This window comes from Colossoma macropomum, unplaced genomic scaffold, assembly GCF_904425465.1.
Source record: "Colossoma macropomum unplaced genomic scaffold, Colossoma_macropomum, whole genome shotgun sequence".
NCBI lineage: Eukaryota > Metazoa > Chordata > Actinopteri > Characiformes > Serrasalmidae > Colossoma > Colossoma macropomum.
In genome coordinates, this window is record NW_023495514.1 from 287,200 (window position 1) to 312,306 (window position 25,107).

Consider the following 25,107-nt stretch of genomic DNA (forward strand, 5'->3'; position numbering starts at 1 on the left):
TAATTTACTGGTGTTCTGAATGCCCTCCAGAAATCTATCAAAGGAGGTCTTTCCAACAGTAGCCCAATGATCAAAATGAGGAAGCCAGCCCGTTGTGATCTGGATTGCCATCAAACACTCTTCGCACAGCGCCAGAGGATCACAGACAGTGCTGGCTTGAACTGTTGCCACATCTTACAGCCTCTGTATCTCTCTGACTACAGAGCACGCAAGTAAATATATTGCAGTCACACCTCCTCTTATTTCCCACATAAGTATATGGTCTAGTGTCAAGGTTTCTGTTAACCGTATGAAGCAATACAGCATGTCATGTTTGAGAATTTTAATAATTGACAATCACTATCATCTCTAAACCACCAGGTGAGGGAAGTACTGTTCAAAACAAACATTACATTCAACTTCTTTGTCATTGTGCAGAGTACAGGTACAGAGCCAGTGAAATGCCATAAAGAGTGATCACAAGACACGCCTAATGTAGGGCTTGAACCCACAACACTAAGATTAGGAGTCTCATGCTCTACCCACTTAGCTAGCCGGGCATACAACCAACAGTGAGAAGGCTAGAAAATGTGAAAAGATGTTACTGAGGAAGATGCAATGCCTCACACATGATATCCTGATCATCTGGAGGATGGTGCCTGGGCCTAATCAGATTGATCATAGGCCTACTAGGGGTTTCACAACTTCAGATTTTTTAAAGTTGACAGTCATGTGATGAAAGTCGAGTCGACATTGACTAATCACTGATGATATTGTGTATAAAACCTCAGGGGATGGCAATGGTTTGCAACAAGCGAAAATTTGTGACAAAGCCAAACTCTACATGTCAGTAAAGCATGATGTGCCCTTTCCAATGAGCCTTGGATCACATTGCTACCCTTCAGGGAACCAGAGATATGGACCCTGGGAATTGTGCAAATTTGTATCTAACTTAGGCACACCCTAGTTGGCCTTGCTGAGATACTCACCTGAGGTTTTAAGATCCAGAGATCCAGAGGAATTTAGAAAGTCATAATTCAGCGACAATAAGAGTAACTGACTTCTCTACAGCGACACATGGCTTTTTTATTGTAGCCTTCAGACAACTAGATATAATGGCGCTCAATATCTGATCTTTGAAGTACTGTAGATTGGTGAAGAAATGTTAGAACATTAGGTCAGTAGAGCGTGATGTGCTCTGGACTCTCATTGCTAGCCTTCAGGAAACCAGAAATACAAACCCTGAAATCACCAGGTTGTAGTCTTCTCTGAGGTATCCATGTTGTTGCTGTCATAATCACATGATCAGCAATTCATCAACATCTAGTTGAAAGTATCATCACTGAGCAGTAAAGTCAACAAGCTGACTAGTCGACTAATCCTCACAACCCCTAAGGCCTACCTAATCAGATAAGGGAAAAACTATTTGTCAAACCGATTTAAAGTTAGTGAAATTTGATTTACCTTTCATTGTATTATGACATTTAAAAGTGAGAAAGTTGTCTTTTACAACAAAGACTGAAATGGGCTTTGTGAAAATGTCAAAGCAAACATCCAACAATACTTCAAAGATAAGACATGAATGAATTATGAACATTTTTATGCCTGCTGTGGCAGCATGTTTTTGGCCTTAATGACTAGTTTTAGGTTTGTACGTCTGCCATGCTGTTTGAGCTCATCTTTGCACATCTTAACTGTATGATTTATTTCTTCTTCATTGGGCAAACATGGCTGTGGCGAAAGAACTTTATGGTTAAATAGTTACTTTATAGACTTTAAAGTGCTTTATAGTAAAGATTGTCCTCCCACTTAATATTGTCTCTAATAACAGTGTAGTTACACAAAGCACATGCAACAACAATGTAACTACTAGTGATATATTTGCTTTTACAGATTGATTACAGTAGTAGAGCTTATGTAAATACATACGTTTCACCTTCAGTTTTTTCCACTTCTTATTAAATAAGTGTATCATATTGTTGTAACAGCATATTTTCATTTATGTATATGTTACACATATGAAAAAGGGTGACTTGCATCTGCACAGGATGTGGCTGTAGGAGTGTGCTTGTGTTGTGACATGATAACCAAAGTTCTGGCCTAAGACCGTTCGGTAACTTGTTGCAAGGAACATGTGTAATTACATGTTCAGTAAAAACTGAAGTTGATAAACATGAATTTACCTAAGCCGTATTACTGTAATCCATCTGTAACAGTGAATAGTCACTGGTGTTTTATTACTGTGTAACTACACAGTTATTAGAGACACTTTATACAAAGTGGGACCAAGAATGTCACAGTGTTTGTTGTGTTTATGTGAATACAGTAATTTGGTTGATTACCAGCATATGGTAGGTGTGGAAGTGTTATAGTGTTGTAATATGTAGGGTGATGACAGCATGCTGTCATGAATAGGCTATAGCCTGATGTAATGACATTGCCAGATATTTGCACATTTGGAAGTTGTATCTACTAAACTGGCCTATCCACTTTTTCACAGGTCTACCAAAAATGTATTTCTTTCTATGCCACTCAATTAAACTAGGAGTGGGCAATATACAGAGTTTTATCATAACTGTTATACAGGTGTGCCACACATAAGTGTAGATAATGTAACGTAAGTAGTGCAGAGACGTCTGTTGCATCTGAAGTAGACCACTTTGTTTTCGAGGCAGCGCTCATAAAGGAATGGGTGGTCTTTTGAGGTTAGCTTAGCCCAACATAATAATAAGGTGATCGCTGCACTTCTGTTTCCTCTCGTACTACCTGAAAAGCTACCTAACTTGGTCAGCTGCATCAGACGATTTCATGGTCACTAAAATGTATATACATTTGTGGCCATATAGTCCACATTGCTCTGTAATGTTATTAATCGGTACACATCATATTAAAATGATGTCTAATGTTAAATAACATTACAGAACAATGTTAGGTCAGTTGGCTAGCTAGTTAGCTTTTCTTTGCTGCTGACAGCTCAATAAATCAGTCAGATTAGCCAGGATTGGACAGTGCTCACATGCTAAGTTTGCCGAAACATCTCATGTAAAAGATGATGAGTCCTGATCACCATCTAACACTGCTGTCTAAAGGGATTATTTACAGCATTAGCTTTAGTATTAGGTGAACTGAAGGGGTGTCTACCATTTCCAGGTTTGACTAAGGTAAATGTGCTTTTTGTTCGCTTCAAATTGGCCAACATTCACATTTTGTCAGTTCTCAAGCATATCTTTTAAATCTATTTTAATTTTGAACGAAACGTTTCAGATGTTTCTTTGTAGAACTAACCCTTCTTAGTCTGCTAGCAAAAGTGCTTTGAGTGCTGCCAGGTAGACTGAGCTGAAAATTTGACTAAGACTAACTCACTAAGGAATAACTAAGGAAGGTGGGACTCCAAATTCTGCAAATCAGTTCTAAGGTGGTGGTCTGATTTCCCCTGCTCTAGCTCACTAGCTTAAGCTCATCAGCTACTCATTGAGCTCTTGAGGAGTTCAAGCAGGGAAAACATGAAATGATGATAATTTATGATTTCTAAACCTATCCAACCACATTCTGAATTGAACCTTGGTCTTTCAGTGACACATCAGCAGCAGTTGAATCTCAAACTTTCATGTTCAAAGTGCACTTAACTCTGACAGTGGCATGATGGGGTGGTTGAAAAATGGCTCCCCATCTCCACTAACGCAGAGACTGCTCTTATAGCCACGGGAAGTGGATGTTTACTTCCACAGCTTGAGTTAGACCTTGCCCCTGTCCATGTAGAAATCAAGTATACACCAGATGTGGTCCCACACAAACAACATGAGACATCTGGGGTATGCAGTGGACTCCAGCAGAAGCTGGACAATGATGTTGTTTTGCCAGCACTTTGGATTTGAGATAGGATATGTAATAGGCTACAATGACCATTAAGATTGAATGAAAGTTAATGGCCTATTAATTCATCCTAGACCACTTATATACTGTATATAAATGATGATAACCTAAAGTGGGTGGATGTAGGTGCAAGTATGGTCATATTACCATTACTTACCAGTAATAGTAACATGACATAACTCATGACAGCATATGATATCTGACATGTCTATGAGTCGGCTATGTCAATATTATGTAATATGGTTGAAGTGATATTATATAAGGTCAAATGCAGAAGCTAAAAAAACAGTAAAACCATGAAATATATTTGTGCTATACTTAAAATGTATTAAGTTCATTGTGTTAGGAGAAAATTGGCATTATTTGAAGCAGAATTGAGAATTGAGTTATAGTAATAGTAAAAATGCTGTTCCTTTAAACTACTGTGCTGGGCAGCACAGATGGATTCAAACAGTTTGAGCAGCAGCAGATCAACAGCACAGTTTCTATGAGGGACATAAGAGGGACATTTATAATTTCTGTTCTTTGAAAACAACACCCACAAACCTCTCCATTAAAAGTTGAAACATAACATCCCATTAAATATGGAGAATGCAGTGAAACATAAGGAGCAGAAAGGAAACCCCCTGTTAGCATGCTAATGGCATCTGTGTCTTGAGTTTTTGAAATGATGAAAAACTGTCACAAATGACAGTGCCAAAGTGTGGAGTATGACTGAGACATACAGGAAATCACTGCCTTGGATGACCAACCATTCTGTTTTTCAAGGACAGTGGATTTTGTATACTGTAGCCTACATACTTTAATGATTGTAATACTTTTTTATGTATTTATTTATTTATTTATTTTGTAAATTGGCAGTCTTTTCTTTTTCGGGTCCAGTTTTGGCCAAAAATTTTAATGTTTCATTTAAATTCTTAATTTCTTAATTTCCACCCAAGATGCCACCCCAAAAATTGGCTTCCACCCCCTTGGGTCAAGTGTTTGCACCTTTAATAGAAGAGTTGTTCCGCTATTACCAATCAATGGAACAACTGTCTAACCCTCTCCACTCTCTGCCACCCCTTTGCCACCCAAGGAAAGTTTTTTCTAGATCCACCACTGATTACCAGACCTTATTGACCCAATCTGTAGCAATGTTCTGTCATTCTGGGTACATTCCCTGTTAATGTTCAGTCTGTGGTTTAGCCATCTATCTTTCCTGCTGTTTTGCTGACACTTACCCTTCCACTCAGTCTTCATCAAGAGTTTTGGATTTTAGTTGGATGATGTAATTGGCCAGCTTAGCCTTGCAATCAAAAATTCTCAGTGCGGTCTCTCGATCTGCGGTCACATTATCAGTGAACACGCAAAAATTACATATCCAGGCTATACTTTCTCACAGACTGAAATGTGGCATTTTCTTTTTGTCCAATAACCCACTGCTTACAGCTCTGGTACAGGTTCAAATTTGAAAAATCAGCCCATTAGACTTCGTACCAGAACTATGCAGGCTCCTTTTGGCACTTTCAACAAACATCAACTGGGTTCCTTTATTCCTAAGCAGGGTTTTCCATCTCCTGGGGTTCTGGAGTGGATTTTTCACATCTTTGCCTAGACTTTGGTGGGTGTTCCTGACCATTGCATTTCCTTATAAATGAAATGATTCTTTGATCTTTCACAATAATGGTCTTCCTTAGTCGACCAGAAACTGAAGCAAAAATGCTGTGAGACGCCTAAAATCTAATGTGGCTATAATGACTTCTTATGAGTCTCAGCCTCATGAAAGGCAGCTTTACTCCAGTTGATCCTTGAGTCTGATGCCAACAGCACACAAGCCAAACAAAAGCCGAGAATTGAGACTAGACTACATGCTCCATCCTGAAACACACCTGCGTAATAGAGAACAGCTACGAAGCAAAGTTGTGCAAGTGTGCAAAAGTCAGAGACCACCCTTTTATTCCTTGGATTTCAAGTCAAAACAGCCATTAAAGTTACTTATTTTCAGTGTCAGGGAAAAAAACAGAAAATATATATTTAACGTGAAATCACACAGAAGCCCCAACAACTAAATATAATTATTTTAAGCATTTAGTATCCACCCTTTGCCTTTATTACAGCTTTCAGTTTTTCAGGATATTTTTTCCACAAGTCCAAAGTTCAGTCTTAGAGGTTGGTTGCATTTTTTACTTTTCACAATCTAAGTAATCCCAAATGTGTTACAAATTTTCCTCTTTGTTGTCTATTTCTTTCTCATTGAGGGCTTCTTGACAGCTATGCTTTCAGACTTTTCATAGCATTGAGTTGTCCTCCCACAATTTCTTTCAGATCTGAAGCAAGAGTGGATCTTTCTAGTAGGGGTGGGAAAAATGGCAAAAATGTATATGATGCTGTATATGATTCTATATAGAACATTTTTGAAAAGGGTTCTATATAGCACCAAAAAGGGTTCTTCTATTGTTACGATGACAAGCTTGTAACAGTAGAAGAACCCTTTTTGGTGCTATATGGAAGTTCTATATAAAACCATGCAAAACACGATCTCCATCAATCTGAAGAAACTTTTCATGATGGAAAGAACCCTTTAATCATGCATGGGTCATGGTTCTAAATAAAAACATTGTCTTTACTAAAGAATCCTTGAAGAACCATCTTTTTTAAGTGTGTACAACTACAATGATTTTTAATCAATGTTTTACAAACTGCAATAAATTCAGATTAAACTGGCCTAATTACACTCACTTTGTTGTTATTCAGTACTCTTTAAGTACTGATGATATCCACGATAAGTGTATTGTCTCACGATTTATCATGATAACCAAAAGAAAATCACCATATTGCCTACCCCTTTTCTCAAGGATAAAATCTTTTAAGCACTGTTTATCTGATGGGGACCGTTCTGGTGGTCTACCAGCTCTTGCAGGGTTGTTAACAGCTTCATTTTCTCTTTATCTTTCTCTTTATCTTATGCTAAGAAGCATATCCTGAAAGCATGAATACCATGTACAAATGGCCATTTTCACTGGAAATTTAAATCTCTGACTGTATCACAGTACTTTCATACAAAGCTACGCGATATTCCGTACTTTTCTGCACCATTCTAATTTATTCCAGTGCTTCTTTTTCAGGACTACTTTTCAGATAGCAGCAGGGTGGTCCATAAAGACCCGGTGCAGAGCTACAAGCTGCTGTATGGGAAAGAGAACCACACACACACTGTGTTGGCCTTCAGCAGAGACCTGCAGACCTGCGATCCCAAAGACAGAGACATCACGGTGGGTGAAAATGACCTCATAACACCTCCACTTCAGCCTGTGAACCTTTGTCTATTATTGTAGCACTATGCTGTTGTTTGCCAACTCATATGAAACATTTGAATAATTTAGGTTCAGGTTAAATTACATTGATTTTTCAAATTTTTAACATAATCACTGAGATTTAAACAGTGTCATTCAGAGTAGTTTGATTTTGGTTCATTGTTGAGAAACTTAGGGACTCTCAGTGGTGGTGTTAGGAACCAGTGTTGTCAAACACAAATATAGCCATTTTATTTACTTTCCAAAATGGCCAGTGTACCTACACGTCTTCTGAGCTTCCATAGGTAATGTTAATACATGCAAAATAGTAGATACATACAGTTTTATCGAATAAAAATATATTTTCCTTTGACTTGCAATGTATCTCTACTCCATAAAATATCTGTTTAATTTCTAGACCATTTCTTGTAATAGTTTCCTGTGAGAAAGCTTTTAAAGCCATTAAACCTTAGAATGTCCTGTTCCTATCACCACTGTTGTGACAATTCTCACTTGGTAACTTTCTCTAGAATGGCACATTTCAATCACAGTCAGTATCATTCCTATGGATCTTCAAATGGCTTGTCGAATGGTTGATGCTCACAGTTGACTTACCAGTTAATTGTATTACATTAATTGTTAAGCTGTTCATTTGATTTGATTTAGCATCTTAAGTGTCTTAAAATAAACACTAGTTGACTTTGAAGAGTGCAGATGATAATAATGATCTGAGTCAGATGTTGAGCGTTGATGTAGATACAGGCATGTATTTCCTGGCAGCTGTAATGCAATGCTTCATGAGTAACTGCCATGGGAAATTTTAATACTCTGAAAAGCAATTAAATCAGCCGCCCACTAGGAACCAATGCAAGCAATCTGTTCATCCAAGGCAATGAAAAGATCAGAAAAATACAAGCCCTTTTCCAAAAAAGTTGTGATGCTGTGCAAAATGTAAATAAAAACAAAATGCAATGATATGCAAATCATTTAAACCCTATATTTAGTGGAAAACACTACAAAGACAACATATCAAATGTTGAAACTGAGAAATTTTATTGTTTTTTGAAAAATATTTGCCCCTTTTAAATTTGATGCCAACAAGACCTTCTAAAAAAGTTGGGATGGGGCAACAAAAGGCTGGGAAAGTTGTGTAATACCAAAAAAACACCTGGTGGTTAATTGGCAATAGGACAGTAACATGGTTGGGTACAAAAAGAGCATCTCAGAGAGGCTGAGTCATTCAGAAGTAAAGATGAGGAGGGGTTCACCACTCTGTGAAAGTCTGCACGATCAAATAGTGCAACAATTCAAGAATAAAGTTTCTCAAAGTAAAATAGCAAAGAACTTTTGCTTTTCATCATCTACGATATATAATGTCATTAAAATGTTATTGTATCTATTACTGAACAATTGATACATGTTTTGGCAACATATTCTGCCATCCATATGATGTCTTTTTCAGGGAAAGCCTTGTTTATTTCAGCAAGACATTGTCAAACCACATTCTGTATGTATTACAGCAGCATGCTTCCATATTAAAAGAGTCCGGGCACTAAACTGACCTGCCTGCTATCCAGACCTGTCACCCACCGAGACCATTTTGCACATTATGAAATGAAAAATACTGCAAAGGAGACCCTGAACTGTTAAGCAGCTGAAATCCTATATCAAACAAGGATGGAAAACATTTCACTTTCAAAACTACAGCAACAATCTCAATTGTTGGCATCACATTCAAAAGGGGCATATATTTTTCAAAAAAACAATAACATTTCTCAGTTTCAACATTTGATATGTTTGTAGTGCTTTCCTTTAAAAATATGATTTACTTGATTTGCACACCACAGATTTTGTGGATTACTTTTCTTACTTAGTGTTCTCCATCAGTCAGCATTAAACCTGTCAGCTTCATCAGATACTAATTTTCATCAGATATAACAGCTAACTTTTGCCCTTTTTATTAATGTGTTATTACAGTGTATTATTTGATTATTATAATCTGAAATATGATTTCAAGTATTAATGACCTAATTATTAACTATTAATAAACTAAATGTAAATGATTTATAAACTACTTAGAAAGGTAATCTTATTCTAAAATGGTACTGGAAAATATATTAATGGCATTCAAAAAATTATTTGCATTAACAATTCATCGTATTAGCATGTTATTCATAAGCAAATATTTGCAAAAGTTTGAAGGTCTGTGTCAAATTATATGTTTAGATGACTTTCAATGTGTAAACAGGTTTAAAATATTGGGTAAAAAAAACTTTTTTCAGTATGTTAAGTTCAGCAAATAAATTGTAATTGTGGATTAAAATGCGCAGAAGTTAGTTCTTTGTAGAGGATGTGTACATCGTTTGACCAGAGACACCCAAACTTTTGCATATGACAATTAAGTCTTTTATGAGATTTTGAAAACAAAGAATAGTAAAACATTGAGAAATACAAAGGAAATATTGATGATTCTGCACTATTTCTAGGAAACTATTCAAATAAATACATTTGCAACACTGACCACTGTTAACATCTTTGTACAAAAAGGTCAGATTTTAGTCTTATATCTTCCAAATGAAGCACATGTTCAGAGAACTCCAGGTGGTGCCAATACCACTTAAGTACATTTAGGTGCTTCATAAGAGTTGTATTTCACATCAATGACACTGCATGTCCTTAGTGCAGGTTAATATGGGTTTATTATTATTCTGACAAATCTGAATACATTTTATTGTACAGAAAAATAAAAACAGAACTGAACAATATACAGATAAAATATGACACATGTGCATAAGCATGGGGTGGCTCGCTGTTTCACATAAAAAATTCTGAAGTTATTTGTATTATCCATGTGTTCCATGCACCTGTATTTACATCTACAACCTACAGACACTGGTGAAATTTGGAATTTGGAATTTGGCTCTTGCACTTAGTAGTATCTGATCTTTGGCTCATTGTGATGTTGGGAGAATCAAGTCTGGAGTCCACAGCATTGTCTGATATGGCTCAGCAATGGGTCCTTAATGTGTGAATTCATACAATACAGTATGCAGAGCGGGGGTACTCTAGGACCACAACTAGGAACCACTGATTTATATTAAGACGTGCTCAAGAAAGACATCATTTTAAATCCATGAACAGCAGCTCAGATCAGCTTGAGCTACCAAGACATTTGCTGACGTGTCACTAATTCTATAACCTCCCATGCTGTTTTTCCACCCAGAGTGGTACGATGCGGGTGATCTGGGCGCTCCACAGTGAAGATGTGGGGCCTTCAGGGCCGAAGTACCATGGCATAAACAGAGGGAGGAAGAGCTTACGCTTTCTAAACCCTGGAACCAGCAGAAAGGTTCCACCTGAGACAGCCACCGTTGACCTGCTGAACGTTAACGTGAGTAAAGTGAACTAAAGTGTGCTAGGAAGGGATGGAGAAGAAGTAGAGATGATGGATGAAACAAGTATGGTTTAGTAGGTTCCCAAGAAACATCATACCATGTTTGATTGCAGTGTTCTTAAGTGTTTAAGTGTAAACAATCTGAAAGCTTCATTTCAGGTGATCTGTTTTCCTCCTAAGACAGGTTCCAGTACCTGACAAGGACACAACGTACTGGTGTCAAATGTTTAAAATGCCAGAGGTGCAGAAGAAGCATCATATTATCAGAGTGAGTATGAGTTTTCTTACTTGACTCAAGCCCAGTGAGTCTACACTTTAAGACAAAGTCAATAGCTCATTAATTCATTTCCTATAGTGGTTGTGGCTTGGGACTTGGACCTGGGTTTACTGTAAAGCTACTTTGTTGCAACCCCTGTTGTAAAAGGCGCTATGTAAATAAACTTTGACATGACTTGACTTGTGAAGCAAAGGGCTTTACGCTGGTTAAACTAATTCATCAAATGTGTCAAAAGGAACAGCAATAATACTACTGGAGCTTCACATGGCTGTTTCAGCTGTTGTTGTTAAATGCAGTGCAACAGCTTCTCAACATGCATGAGCATATATTCTGACCAAGATCAGATCGTTGAATTGTCAGAAAGATACAGTAATATGCAAACTTTAGAGATCACCCATCATTTACTTCATACTTCCAGTCAAAACAGCCTTCATTCATTTTCTCAGTAGATATTTTGGTGACACTTTATTATGAGTGGTTCTTTTAGATGAAACAAACACTCAATAGACTCTCATTAACATGCCAAAAACATATGAGGGTTAGGAATAGGTTTTGGGTTGAGGTTAAGGTTAGGGTTAGGATTAGGGCCAGGGTTAAAGTTAGGTTTTGGGTAAGACTGGAAAGGTTAGGTTTTGCACAGTGAAAGTAACATATTAACAATACATCTACTTAATGTAAGTAATGTATCAACAGAACATCTTCAAGATATTTGCTTCAATGTATTTAGATGCTTCACTACTGCTACTTCATAGATATGTTGTTGATGTGTTACTAATAATCTGTTAAGAGCTTATTAATCATCCAAAAAGGACCACTCCAAATAAAGTTTCTGAGAAGATCAGATATATGATCTCTTATATAAGACTTGGTAGACCAACAAAACTGTCCCCTGTCAGATCTTTGAGAGAGGAGAAAATCAAGCTCCACTCTTGCTTCAGATCTGAAAAAAATCACAGGTGTTTCTGTCCATCCTTCCACTGTCAGACGACAACTCAGCACTATGGGTCTGAAAGGATGTGTAGCTGTCAAGAAGTTACAGAGAAAGGGAAATACGGAAATCAAACAAAGAAGCTGCTGATGGTTTCAGAACAACAGACTGTCCAGCCCAGAGTCCAGATCTCAACATCATTGAATGTGTTTGGGAATATTTGGAATGTCAGAAGCAGAAAATGCAACCAACTTCTAGCACTGAACTTTGGAGGTGTGATTTGATTTATTTCAAAAACTGAAAGCAAGTCTCCTTAAAAGAATGAAAGAAGTTATAAAGATGAAAGGTGGAGACACTAAACACTAAGTTATATTTACAATTGAAGCTTCTCTGTAATTTTCTGTAAATATGTTTTATGCTTTTTTTCCTAACACTGAAAAATGAATAACTTGTACTTAATGGTTGTTTTGGTGGGAATTAAGTAAATGAATGGTGGTCTCTGACTTTTGAACTGTAACATACATTAACATGTACTTGAAGAAGTTTATTAGTTCTGATATATGATGTCCAATGGCCCCATCAGCATAATAAGACCGGTAGAATTAACTGAAAAACTGAAAACTTTTTTTTTTTTTTCAGATTCTTTTCTTTGTTTTTAACTGACTTATCAGTCACTGTTTGCTGCTCAAAGATCCCTTTCTATTTTTTCTACCCTCTTTCTTTCTCCCTTATGTCTGCTCTGAGGCTCACCTGCTTATTATTACTTCAGAAGCTACTATTTATAGATGACGCATCTGTAAAATTACAAGTTCCCACCGTGATTAAGCAGCTTTTCTCAAAACACAGAGCTTTTCAAACATTCATAATTAAAAGCAGGGAGATTTTCATCACCAGACAAAAAAGACAGGACAAAAACATGAAAGTGTCAGCTTAAATCATTTCAGACGTGACTGACGGTGACTGTATATTTTGGAATGTTTATATATTTTATGATAACCGTGGGTTGTTAATTCTCCATCATCTTCAAAAGTGTTCACACTTTTGAATCATGGAAGAACCAGGCATTCAAGTTTCCATGGCTGTAGTCAGTCTTTATTTGTGCATTACACAACACTTAAGCTATGGCCATACAGTAGAGTACAGTAGTCCACTATTAGAGAGGTCATGAGTGCAACCCATTCAGCGGTTAAAGGGCTGAACAGATGCACACAAAGAGTCCACAGTCTGTCCTTTAACTGAGAGTGTCTGTTGGGACGAATAGTGAATCTGTATGGACTTTTTGGGGTGAATATTTTACCTTTTAGGTGGTTAATTGTAACTCCAAGGCACATGTTAACTCCCCAAATCTTAAAGGGCCATTTCAATATGAAACTAGCTTTTGATATGTTATTTGCCATGTTATGTTATATGTTGTATTGCATCCCTCAGACTCATCATTTGACAGAATTCACAATTTTGTATCCTGTGTGCGTTGTCATCCATCAATACAATACCCAGCGTGCACTGCACAAATACATCAAACAACCATTGGGCAATAAAGAAGTCCACTAAAGTACCACTGATGTAGAGGCTAATCAATAGTTTGCACCAAAATATTTACAAACGCTTGTAGTTTTTCAAAAGTTCCTTTCAAAATGCATCATCAGTAGGGTTTTTTCCTCATCTTTAAACCAGAAAATCTTGCTTTTGAGCTAAAACAGTTGTTCAAACCAAGCTATTCTGTTTTTTTGGTACTATGCAAAAATGCTCTAATGAATTTAGTGATGTGACCCAACCTCACACTGGCCTAACCCATTGATCCTCTGACCATCCCCAGAGTAACCCCTGCCCTCATACATCCACCCCAAAGCCTTTATAACTTTTCAAAAGTTCCTCCCACCTTCAAGATGGAACCAGAAAGTCATGCTCTTAAGACTTTTATGGCACAACTGGAGGTGAGTAGGCATACAAGGTTCAAAGGGTTTAAGGTGTGAAGTTCATTCAAGTCTAATTTTACTCTATAACCTAGTGTAACCACATATCAAATATTATTCTTACCCCTTGATTGTGTGATTTATTCAGTTATGAGTCTATAAATCTGTCATTTATAGCTATACATAGCTATTTATAGCTATTATGACTGGTTTCACTCTTAACTCATCTTAGCCATCCTGTCCAAATATGACATGAGCATCTGTTGCCATTTTCCACACTATACAAATAAGCTAAGTACAAATTAATTGATGTGACCCAACCACACATTGGCCTAACCCACTGACCCCACGACAAACCCCAGAGAACCCATCCCAGCAGGCTGCCTCTACAGCTTTTTAAGCCAAAGACAAGCAGCTGGCTCTCAGTATTACCACACACTGTGAAAGTGTGTTCCTTCGTTTCCTCCCATTTGCTGTCCACCGCACAGATGTGGGATGGACGGTCTGCTGGAAGTGGAAAATCCCAGCCACAGTGCCCCCGCTGTCTATATTCAGATCATAGTATCATTGTACACAGTCAGGTCATTCCATCCTTGGGTTTTGTCCTTATTAAGTTTATACTTGGAGGGCTTGCAAAGACATCTGCTCATGTGCTTTCATTTTTGGAAATATTGTTTTCCCTAGAGCTGCAGAAGTCCTGGATAAGTTTGCTATTGTTATTTCTATCATCTGTTACTGCAGTGGTATGTCACGGAATTACAGATATTAACCTATGATCTCTAAGGTTTCCACTATAATTCTTCACTCTTGTAGCTTACAGCACTGTTGAAAAGTTTCAAATCACTTTTTTCTATAATGTAAAATCAACATTGATTCTGTGATTCTATGATGCTTATAGTTTAAAGTGTAGATGCTTATTGCTGCTGTCAGAAGAAAACCTCTTATCTCCATTTTTGTCATTTTTCAGTTTTTGACATTGTTTGAAAATATGTTGTGTGTAAATTTCATGAAAAATTGACCAAAAGAAACGGCCCAATATCACTTGGAAAAAAGTCTCGTTTTGGAGATACGAGCTTTTCTTCCAACAACAGCGATATGTTAGTGGATAATACATCTTAATTGAGAGATGTTACTTTCATTGTGCTACACTATTCAAATGTTATTACACCATATTTACATATTTAATTTTGTAGTGAGACCTTTGAGTCTGACTTTTTTTCCATTAGTTTGTAAAAATTAGCAAAAGTGTAAAGAATGCACAATAAAAATTTAACCAAATTCAAACCATAAAAAAGAACTCAAGCACAAATGTGGTATGCATTGAAAGTTTAGAATAGTAGCGGGCAGTATGTCCAAAACTTCAGATCATGGTATATTTATAACATTTCTGAGAGTTTTAGTATTTATCATTAGCAGGTTAACAGTGGTTTATTATTCTTGGATGCCACTTCACTTTTAATAAAAATAGTTTTAATAATCAAAGTAAATCTGATATATTTTATTGAGCAAAATAGTAAATAAAAAATGGAACAACATATGGATAAACTTGTGTCAATATTGCTATTTAATACTAGCCCTGTGCGGGCTTTATTTATTTTTATAAGCTGAAATTGGTCTGTTTGTGGCAGCTTTGTGTTCGAATTTTCTACTCCACCTTACATGAAGCAGCAGTAACATACTTGCACGTGTAAAGGCCTGAATACAACAGCTGCCATAACGCTGGGTTGACACATCAGAAACTCGCTGATAAAAGATAAACTGGAAAGTTTATTAAAAGGACAATTATTTAAATAACACGGTCAACACCAGACCAGTTCAGAAACCAGAGTAACAAAACATAAGATATGGGCGAAGACGATAACTGAGTCAGATAAAGAAGTGAAGGTCATAACCAAACAGCAAACACAGTTAGACTTAGCCAAAGGGACAAATCCAAGAATCACTAATGAGAAACAAAACAAGGTTGTACACAGAATAGCTGTCAAACAAGGGAATGGCTCAGTATGCGCAGATGAAACAGAGGCAATACTTTGCAAAAACAGGGTGCAAACATACCTTTATATACATAGAATATATACATAGAATTGCAGGTGATGATAATCAATGCTCAGTTGACTGAGATTTGATATTGGTTGGTGGAGTCACATAAGGGATTCTGGAAAGTGGAGTCGCAACGGAATGAGACTCTGAATGAGAACCAGGAAGCATGACGGCTATACCATTTAGGGTGGAACAGGAAATTCAAGCTTAGCTGAATTTCTTAAGTCATTTGTCTTACATGTGCATCCCACACACTTTCATCTCCGGCCGTCAGACACTGCCAGAAACTGGAAAATATTACAGTTACAGTGGTTTCAGTACCAGATGGTCCATGGCTTGTTTTGCACGTAAGCCTTCAACCCAAATGTCTGCTGATGCAGCAGACCGAGTCAGGTGGCTTCTCAGGTGGTATGAGAAGAAGCACAGCATAGTGTCCAGGTTAGGCTAAGGCTAACCCCGAAAGACTGGCCGGCCCTTAATGTCTGCTACCTTAAAAACAAAGATGTTTTGTAGATGCAAATGACTAGAAAGTGAAAGGTGATCAAGGATCTGTTGTTTTTTCTTTTGAAACATGACCATCCATGACTCAGCCACTCAACTAAACATGATGGCATTAGCGTGTTTTGTACGTCATGTTATCTGTGCATATTTGGGGTGATTATGACAACGCTCACACCTGAGGAGCATTATCAACTGGTATATCACCCACCACTCGTTTAGAATCTGCACTTTTTACTGTATTTCTGCACTTTTTTCAAAGAGTTATGAGTGAGAAACATTTAATAATGAACTACACCATGCTTTTGTTATCACTGGCAATAATGGAGACTTCAAAGGGTAAAAAAATTAAAAATTATTTCTGCTTCTTTTACCTCCTTCCATCCCATTAAATCCCACATTCATGCTACTGCCATCAGATTAACAAAAACATAACATAGAAGTAAGCAGTCAGGACATTGTAAACTGGAAGGACGCCCCAGATACATACTAGTGCTGCTTTGATGTCTATTTCTTTTATTAGACTTCAGTTGCATGTTTGTCTCCTCCGATTCATCAGGTTTTTAAAGCCTCAGAGCTGAAACAGCTCCCCATGCGCAAATAAGATGAGAGGAAGAGAAATAAAGAGATGTTTGAATATTTATTCAGCCACTGTTTGGTCCTGCGTCCCGCTGCTCTGAGCGGAAACCCTCTGGAGAAAGACACACAGATCAGCCTGTTGGAAAGGCTTTTATTTAGAATTCCTGCTCGGACAGAAAAGAATCCCCGACTGTGAGGAGAGTCTAATTCCAAAATCCCTTATTTCCTATTCCAGAGCGCTCAGGTCCAACTTTAGTTCGCTCGTCTGGCCCCCGCCTTGCACACACACACACACACCCACACAGAGAGGCGCAATTTCAGCCTGTACAGAGTGTGTTGCCTGGCCTATATAGCTTGTAAATTGTCCGAAAAGTTTGTCTGGCCCACACAGATTATATAATCTAATCGGCACTTTAAACATTATCGGAAGTTTCCTCAATAAAGTATTGCGTTCAAGTCAGTATGATACTTTACCTGTGTTTTACAGTTTTATATAGCATCCCGTGTTGAATTCTGGGAAAATGTACTGGTTGATTAATAATAATAATAAGGGGGATAGATAGTTCGGTACCAACATTCCCAGATTACCGTAGGACAGATCTGCACCTTATTCTAACAGGAAAAGAAATTAACCAAAAGCTCGACTAACAGGTAAGTTTTTAGCCTAGACTTAAATATGGAGGCTGTGTCTGAGTCCCGAACACAGACTGGTAGGCTATTCCAAAGCTGGGGGGCTTTGTATGAAAAGTTTCTTTCCCATGACGTAACTTTATTAATTCTGGGTACTAATAATGAGCAGCACCTTGTGATCTCAGTGGCCGTGTCGGTTGATAATAGGAAATAAGGTCACTGAGGTACTGAGGAGCAAGGCCATTCAAAGCTTTATACGTCAGTAGAAGAATTCCACATTGAGTACAAATGTCATTTCATGTAATTTAAAAAGTTTTATGACAAAACATTATATCAGTAAAAACCTTGACACAGGTTTTATGTCAACTTGACAATAAATTTGACCACATCAGCCATTATGACAACTGCCTTTATTAGCAAAAGCCTTTATAAATGTTCATGTAGGTTTATGTCACCTGTCGTGAAAGGCTTATGTCATGTTCTTAGAGCCTTATGAATTTGACCTACAGTAGCCTGTTATTGTATAGCTACTGTTAAATTGTTGTAGCATTATTGTAATTATTTATCGAAACATACAGTATCATCAGCTCATACTATATACTATAAAAGTCAACTCCAAAACTACTTTTCTGAAGCAGCATTGTAACTGTAATTGAGGAAGCTTGCTCCTGTTTTTCTTCATAAAGTGCATTTGCTCTGCTTGCAGATTGAGCCGCTGATCCAGAAAGGCCATGAGAATTTGGTGCACCACATTCTGCTGTACCAGTGTGATAGTTCACTGAATGAGAGCGAACTGGACATGGGCCATGAGTGCTTCCATCCCAACATGCCCGACTCCTTCACCACCTGTGAAACTGTCATCTTCGCTTGGGCCATTGGTGGGGAGGTATGGTATCCTGTCATTTTTCTCTACCTTGCAAGTACACTAAAAACCTTAAAATGTTTACGCATCTTAAAGTGGCTAATTACTGGTGATATTATTAGCCGTGAAGTAATGCATCAATGCATTGTGAGGGATGATCTGAACACTGACACAAAAAAAAATTATACAAAGGTAATGAACTTGGTTGACATGAAATTTTGAGTTCATTGAACTTCTAATACTAACAGATGAATAATTTGTGTTTTATATTCTGTAAACATATTAAGTTTAAAAAATTAACTACGTAAGTTAAAGTTACAGCTTTTTAATTAGATGTTCAGTTTTTTTACAATAATGTGAGTTTATTTTCAGGCAAAATTAAAATTCTGGGGCTGTTCTGAATCATAAAAAATTGTTATCTTGATTTTATTATATATATTCCATCATATTTCTGCACACCTTTCTAAAACAATCAAATGGAATCAAATTGTGCTTAAACTTGAGATAATTTCCTAAAGAATTGTAATCAAATCAAATTGTTGTGAAGACTCTGTAAACAAGCTAAAAAGGAACATTTTTCTATTGCAGGGGTTCACTTATCCGGTACATGTGGGAATGTCAATAGGAACAGACATTGATCCAGTCTATGTGCTGATGGAGGTGCACTATGACAATCCAGCCTTACAGACAGGTAGAGTACTATGGATCAGCCATTGTCTAGTACAAATATTGGCCACAAAAAATGCTAATGTGGCTGGAAGTGAGAGAATGGTACACTTACATTTATGCATTTGACATTTTATATCCAGAGCAACTTTATTTGTTTCATACGTAGGCAAAAGCAGTTTTAGAAGTCTTGCCAAAGTACTGTTGCTCGTATAGGATGATATTCTTGCCCAGGTGGGGAATCGAATGCCCTGTGAAGAGCTGCAGTGTTATCCTGGGGGGACCTGCTACTGTGATCACATTTGGATAATGCAAACTGTTCTCAGTCTGTTTCATTAGCAGTGTTATTTTTATGCATTATATATATTTTCAGAATACTTATTTTTACATTGTTCTTGCTCTTGTTCTTAGTTGTTTCACACTGTTCTTATTGTTCATTTAGAAGCCTTACATTAGCTCATGTTGCACCTAGTTTGGATTAGGTTGAATATGCCTAGTGTTAGGAGGTACCGTTCTCAAAACTAGGACTTTTATTGTGTAAAAGGAAACTTAGTTTAGTGTCATGTCACTGCTATTGGTTATTTTTGGATATGCTGTTTACATCTATCATCAGTACTGTTGCTTATCGTTATGGACGACACGCTGTTATTTATTCCAATTGCTCCAAGACCTAACCCTCCATTGGTTGAAGACCATTGTTGCCATGTGTGTTCTTATAAAGTTACATTTCTAACTGGAGTCACATGCTGAGCGCCAGTTGTTTTCATTCTTTCTCTTCTGTCTCTCAGAAGTGGTGGATAGCTCTGGCCTGCGCCTGTACTACACCCCCAGGCTGCGGACCTATGACGCAGGGGTGATTGAAACAGGTGTATGGGTCAGCCTTTACCACATGCTGCCTCCCGGCATGCAGGACTACATCACTGAGGGACACTGCACTCAGGAGTGCCTGCAGGAGGTAACAAATGCCCAGACATGCTGGCAGATACTCCTTGTTTACACCTTAGACAAAAGAATAGAAAAACAATGTACACAATTTTCCCCTTTACCCAAATGTAGTTGATCAGCCAAGACTAGTCTGGCTTTCAGTTTGCTTCTTTAATTTTACACTAGAGTTATGAGGCAGGCTAAACAAGCATATATTGCCTATAAAAATGACAAAAGTGCAGACAAAATTGGATGAAATGTATTCAGTTTTATAGAGAACATTGCAGTTTGCACAGTGGCATAATTTAAATGTATTTTACTTGTTTTTTCTATATCAAGGCCTGCCCCCAAAATTGTCTGGCAAATGAATAATTTTTTTACTATTTGTTTTCCTATGGTTTTTGTTTCTTTAACTTTCATTGCACTGATAATCTGATAACAGCAGCCAGAAAATCATGAACATGTTCTGGCCATATGCACATGGTATACAGCTATACAATAGACAAAAGTGGAGACAAATAGCAATGTCTAATGCAGAACCCTTGCAATTTGCTTCCTAAATAGCCTTTTTTACCCTATTACCATTACTAGCACTCATGTGGTATTACCTATGTTATTATTTAAGAGCCAAGCTACGGATTATTCACATTGTATGGCAATTATTTAAGATGTAGCTTAAACTGATAATAATTCAACTTAAAATAACTAGCAATTCCTGTCCCTGAAAATTATTGGAGGAGTCTGTTAGCCTGTTAACTATCTGCAGAGCTGTTCAGCTGATTCTAATGAGAATACTATAGAGAATATGGTGTAAAGCAGTTGCAGAGAGCTTGAACACTGATAATATAAGAGTTTTAGACAGCATCTAAAACTCTCATATTATTAGTGTTCAAGTGATTGGAAAATAGTTATAGTGATAGAAAATGGGAGAGAGTAAGTAACTGTGAATAATGTCAAGGCCAAGAACACCAAATAGCTTAAATGCACAGTTTTGGGCAGTTTTTGAGCTACAGGAATGACGTATGGTTGTTTGGCCACAGTGAATTTGTGCATCACAACAGAGATGTGCTCGCACATGGTCCAGACTTCGACCAATCCAGTAACACTATGGGCAGGATATTGTGACAGGTAGCCTGTGTTGATTGCTTGACACATCACATTTATTAAGGGTTTGGTGAATGCCAGGGGAACGTTACCTGCCTGACTGCATTGTGCCAACTGTAAAGTTTGGTGGAGGAGGGATAATCCTATGGGGATGTTTTTCAGGGTGAATGTTAATGCTTCAGCAGACCAAGACGTTTTGGACAATTGTATGCTTTCAACTTTGTTTTTTGGGACGGCCCTTCTCTGTTCCAGCATGACTGAGCCCCTAGTGCACAAAGCACGGTCCATAAAGGCAAGTAATATAAATGAGTTTCGTGTGGAAGAACTTGACTGGCCCACAAAGAACCCTGACCTCAACCCCATCGAACAACTAGAACAAAGATTGAGTCCTTTCGTCCAACATCTGTCTCTGACCTCATAAATGCTCTTCTGGATGAATGGGCAAAAATTCCCGGACACACTCCAAAATCTTGTAAAAAGCTTCTCAGAAGACAGGAAGTTGTTATGGGGGGGGCAAGTCCACATGAATGGCTACGGATTTAGAATGGGATGTCACATAAGCTCCTGTGGGTGTAATGTGTAGGTGTCCCAATGCATTTGTCCATACAGTGTACATTAAAGATTATTCATCACTTGAATGCTTATGTTTCGGCAAGGAGGCAGGTTAAAATGCTGAATACAACCATCGGAAAAATGATAAGCGTGGGCTTTTATTATCAGTCAGCCCGATATTATATACTAAGTCTTGTTATTCAGTAACTACATGGAGTTCAATGCAAACTGGTTGACCTATTCTTATTATGGTTATATTATGGTTGTATGGTGTTATGGTATCTCTTGGTGTCAAACAATGAATGGTTTATTCACTTTTGCAGCCAACCACTTGTGGTCAGCAGGTGCCACTTGATCTCTTGGGTCCATGCATTTGTGTGGTTTGTATGGTGGTATAGCCTACCACTGCCTGTAGGGCACCCCCTCCCTGTACATTTGAACATATGGGTTGCAAAATTCCCAATTGCAGTATACCCTTTTGAATTTGCACGATGCTAATTGTTGAGTATAAGCTTCCATTACATGCTAGCTACATTAGCCTCATTGTTCTATTGCAAAAAGAAAAAAGCAAAAAAGGTCTTTGCTGGGAAAATTGATGTACACTAACTATTCCTTTAAATCGTTACAAAATTAAAACATACACTTTATTATAAAACAGATTACCCATTATTACTTCACAGATTTGAACTGAATTTTAACAATTTCTACCAATTATAGTCCAGTTGGGAGTAGAAAAAAGGGTCACAGCTCTGGTTTTGCTGGTAAAGCACTTTTTAGGGGGCTTAATGGCAAACCACTTCTGAAAAGCTTTGCCTTTCTGGGATTCATATTAAAACTAGCCAATTATTCAAGCTCATGACTGAGTTTCAGTTATCTTTTCATATCAGGATTAGAGCTCATAGGATGGAAAGATAGAGGAGCTTTTCATTATATTTAATTTAGTAGACATGCAAGATATTAAAGTTGAATCACTGCTCTCTCTCTTTCCCTCCCCTCAGTCTCTAGACAGTGAGATGCCCAGTGGTGTGTGGGTGTTTGCGGTTCTTCTCCACGCTCACCTGGCGGGCAGGGCTATCAGGACCAGACACTTTCGCGAGCAGGTCGAACTGCCTCCTCTGGCCTCAGATGACCAGTTCGACTTCAACTTTCAAGAGTTCCAGCCTCTCAGCCCCGAGCGGCTGATTTTGCCCGTTAGTGTCCTACTCACTTGTAGTTTATTAGTGCATCTGCCTTCGTTCTGCCTCTTACATTCAGTGTCTTACTGCCTTGGCCTTAGTTTTCCCTGTTTAACCTACTTCAACATGCTCCTGCTTTGCCTCAGGTTTACCTACTGAAAAGCATGGTCAGTGGATTCTTAGTCACAACACTCTTTGTAAAAGTTGCACAATACTCCTCACACTCTCTCTTCATGCATTCTCAGCCTGTAAACAGGCAAAAAAGTGCATGAAGTGGATCATTGCCACAGCCTAGCCATAGCACCAGTGAGTTTTAAACCATGAGTTTTAAACAGTGAGTTTTGAGTGGTGATAAGACAGCTGTCGGCTAGTTCTAGATCTACATATACCAGCTTAGTTCTTAGTCAGTCCATATCAACATGAATTGGAAATCAGAATGCATTTTCCTCCACCCAATTTTCAAAATGTCTGCAAAATTCATTTATTAAGATATAAAAAAGTCACTCAGAGTGGTTTGATGTGAAATGCACCATTCTTACCAACTTTTGTTCACTGTGGTGGTGATAGAAACCAGATGTCCAAAGAATTTTATGCCTGCCCAAGCTCCAATCTCAAATAAAGGTAATACATGAAATGGTTACAAATCCATTGCCTGATGTCTGCAATATTGTTTAAAGGTAGTTTTGAGATAATGCTTTGGCCTGAAATGTATTTTTACACTTATTTATGGCAGCCCCTGAGAAAAGCATATGTTCAGATTTTTCAATATTTTTTCAGTCATTATTGCATAAAAAAAACTCAGAAGACACATGTAGGATAACTGGTCATTTTGTATAGTAAATAAATGGACTATTTTTGCGTTGTAAACATCATGACCCCTGGTTCCTATCACCCCCACTGTAGAGTCTGCAAAGTGTCTGCATTTTTTTTTACTTTAAGGTTTTCTTCTTAACCATTAATTAAAATGTTAGCAGGCAATTAATAATGCCCTAGTAAACAGAAGCATATCATTTGCAAGCTTAGAAATAGGGCATAAATGTATTTACATGATGCATAAACCCCTTAAAATTCCCATCCTTATTACATTCTAAGGCTTAATATTCAGTAACTAGAGGGAGTTCAGTGCAAACTAGCTGATCTATTCTTAGCTGGGCCCTTTTGGCCTTTTAATGGGTTAATAAAATCAATCAGTCATTAACTGTTAGCTGACAAATGAAATAAATATAAGTTGTAATGTTTCAACTGGAAGCATTCATGAAATGTCTATATAACATATACATGTGCAATGTTTCCTGTGCTACAGGCTCTTACACAACTCCAAAGCATCATAGATCCATCCCCATTGATATTAGCAAGCAATTAATAATGCCCTAGTAAACAGAAGTAAATCATTCGACAGTTGACAAGGTGTTCTTTTCATCAAATGCTGCTCCTTTTCCCCTCTAAACATGATTTGGCCAAAGAGTGTTTTTACTTCATCAGTCTACAGCACTTGTTTCGAAAAAGCCCCTGGCTTATCTAAACATTTTGCAAACAGGTAGGTCTTCCTTCTGATGACTCTTTCTTGCAGATCATGTTTCTGCAATCAATGGCACACAGTAGAGCAGTGCAACACCACTCCTGTGTTGGCTAAACCTTTCTGTAGGTCCTTTGCTGTCATGTGGGGGGTTTGCTTTGCCTTTCTGGTCAGTATATGATTAGTTCTATCTGATAGTTGCCTTTGTTGTCCAGATGACTTGCTAGAACTTTCATAGTTCTGTCTTTATAATATTTTGGATAGTGGAAATTGCAAGATGGAAGCACTTTGAAATCTTTTTATAGCCTTTCCTTGTTTTATAGGCATCAATTAGCTTCATTTTCAGATCCTTAGCCATCTGCCCAGAGAAGTCCATGGTTGCTGAATGTTAGCACAAGGTTTGAAGAGTCAGAGAATGTATTACTCTCTGAAAATGTCATCAGCTGGCAATTGTTTGACCTGCATGACCAGTCCTAATGAGTCTATTGAGGCCTAATGAGTTCATTGAGATCTGAGACATGTTCAAATGTGTGCACATACTGTAGTTATTATACTATATTTCAATTTTCCAGGGGTGTCCAAACCTTAACATACAACTCTAGAGGAATTGGATAAATGTCTTGTTCTGCATATGTGTTTGTATGCTTAGACGATTTTGTTCTGTTTCCAGGGGGACTCCCTAATCACTGAATGCATATATAACACCAAAGACAGGCGAAACATGACTTGGGTAAGATGGTTTGGCTTGTGTTGTGTTTGGCCGTGAATTAAATTAGATCAGCTCTGATTTGTAGTCCAATGATTTCTCATATCTGAAGAGCTCAAAAAGCGTTTCTCTCTCTCTCTCTCTCTCTCTCTCTCTCTCTCTCTCTCCCAGTCATTTTTCTTTCCTTTTGGTAATCAGCCATGCCTGTGAGCAAAA

General features: G+C 37.7%; 1 protein-coding gene across 1 annotated transcript in view; it reads left to right on the forward strand.

The window, feature by feature from the left end:
• The window catches only part of moxd1 (monooxygenase, DBH-like 1), a 37,264-nt gene that overhangs the window by 2,881 nt on the left and 9,276 nt on the right, over positions 1 to 25,107 (forward strand). Inside the window, 8 exon segments of the mRNA XM_036562737.1 lie at positions 6,960 to 7,106; positions 10,351 to 10,518; positions 10,706 to 10,789; positions 18,093 to 18,272; positions 18,837 to 18,939; positions 19,703 to 19,869; positions 22,493 to 22,684; positions 24,856 to 24,915. Coding sequence (XP_036418630.1) covers positions 6,960 to 7,106; positions 10,351 to 10,518; positions 10,706 to 10,789; positions 18,093 to 18,272; positions 18,837 to 18,939; positions 19,703 to 19,869; positions 22,493 to 22,684; positions 24,856 to 24,915 — 1,101 coding nt within the window.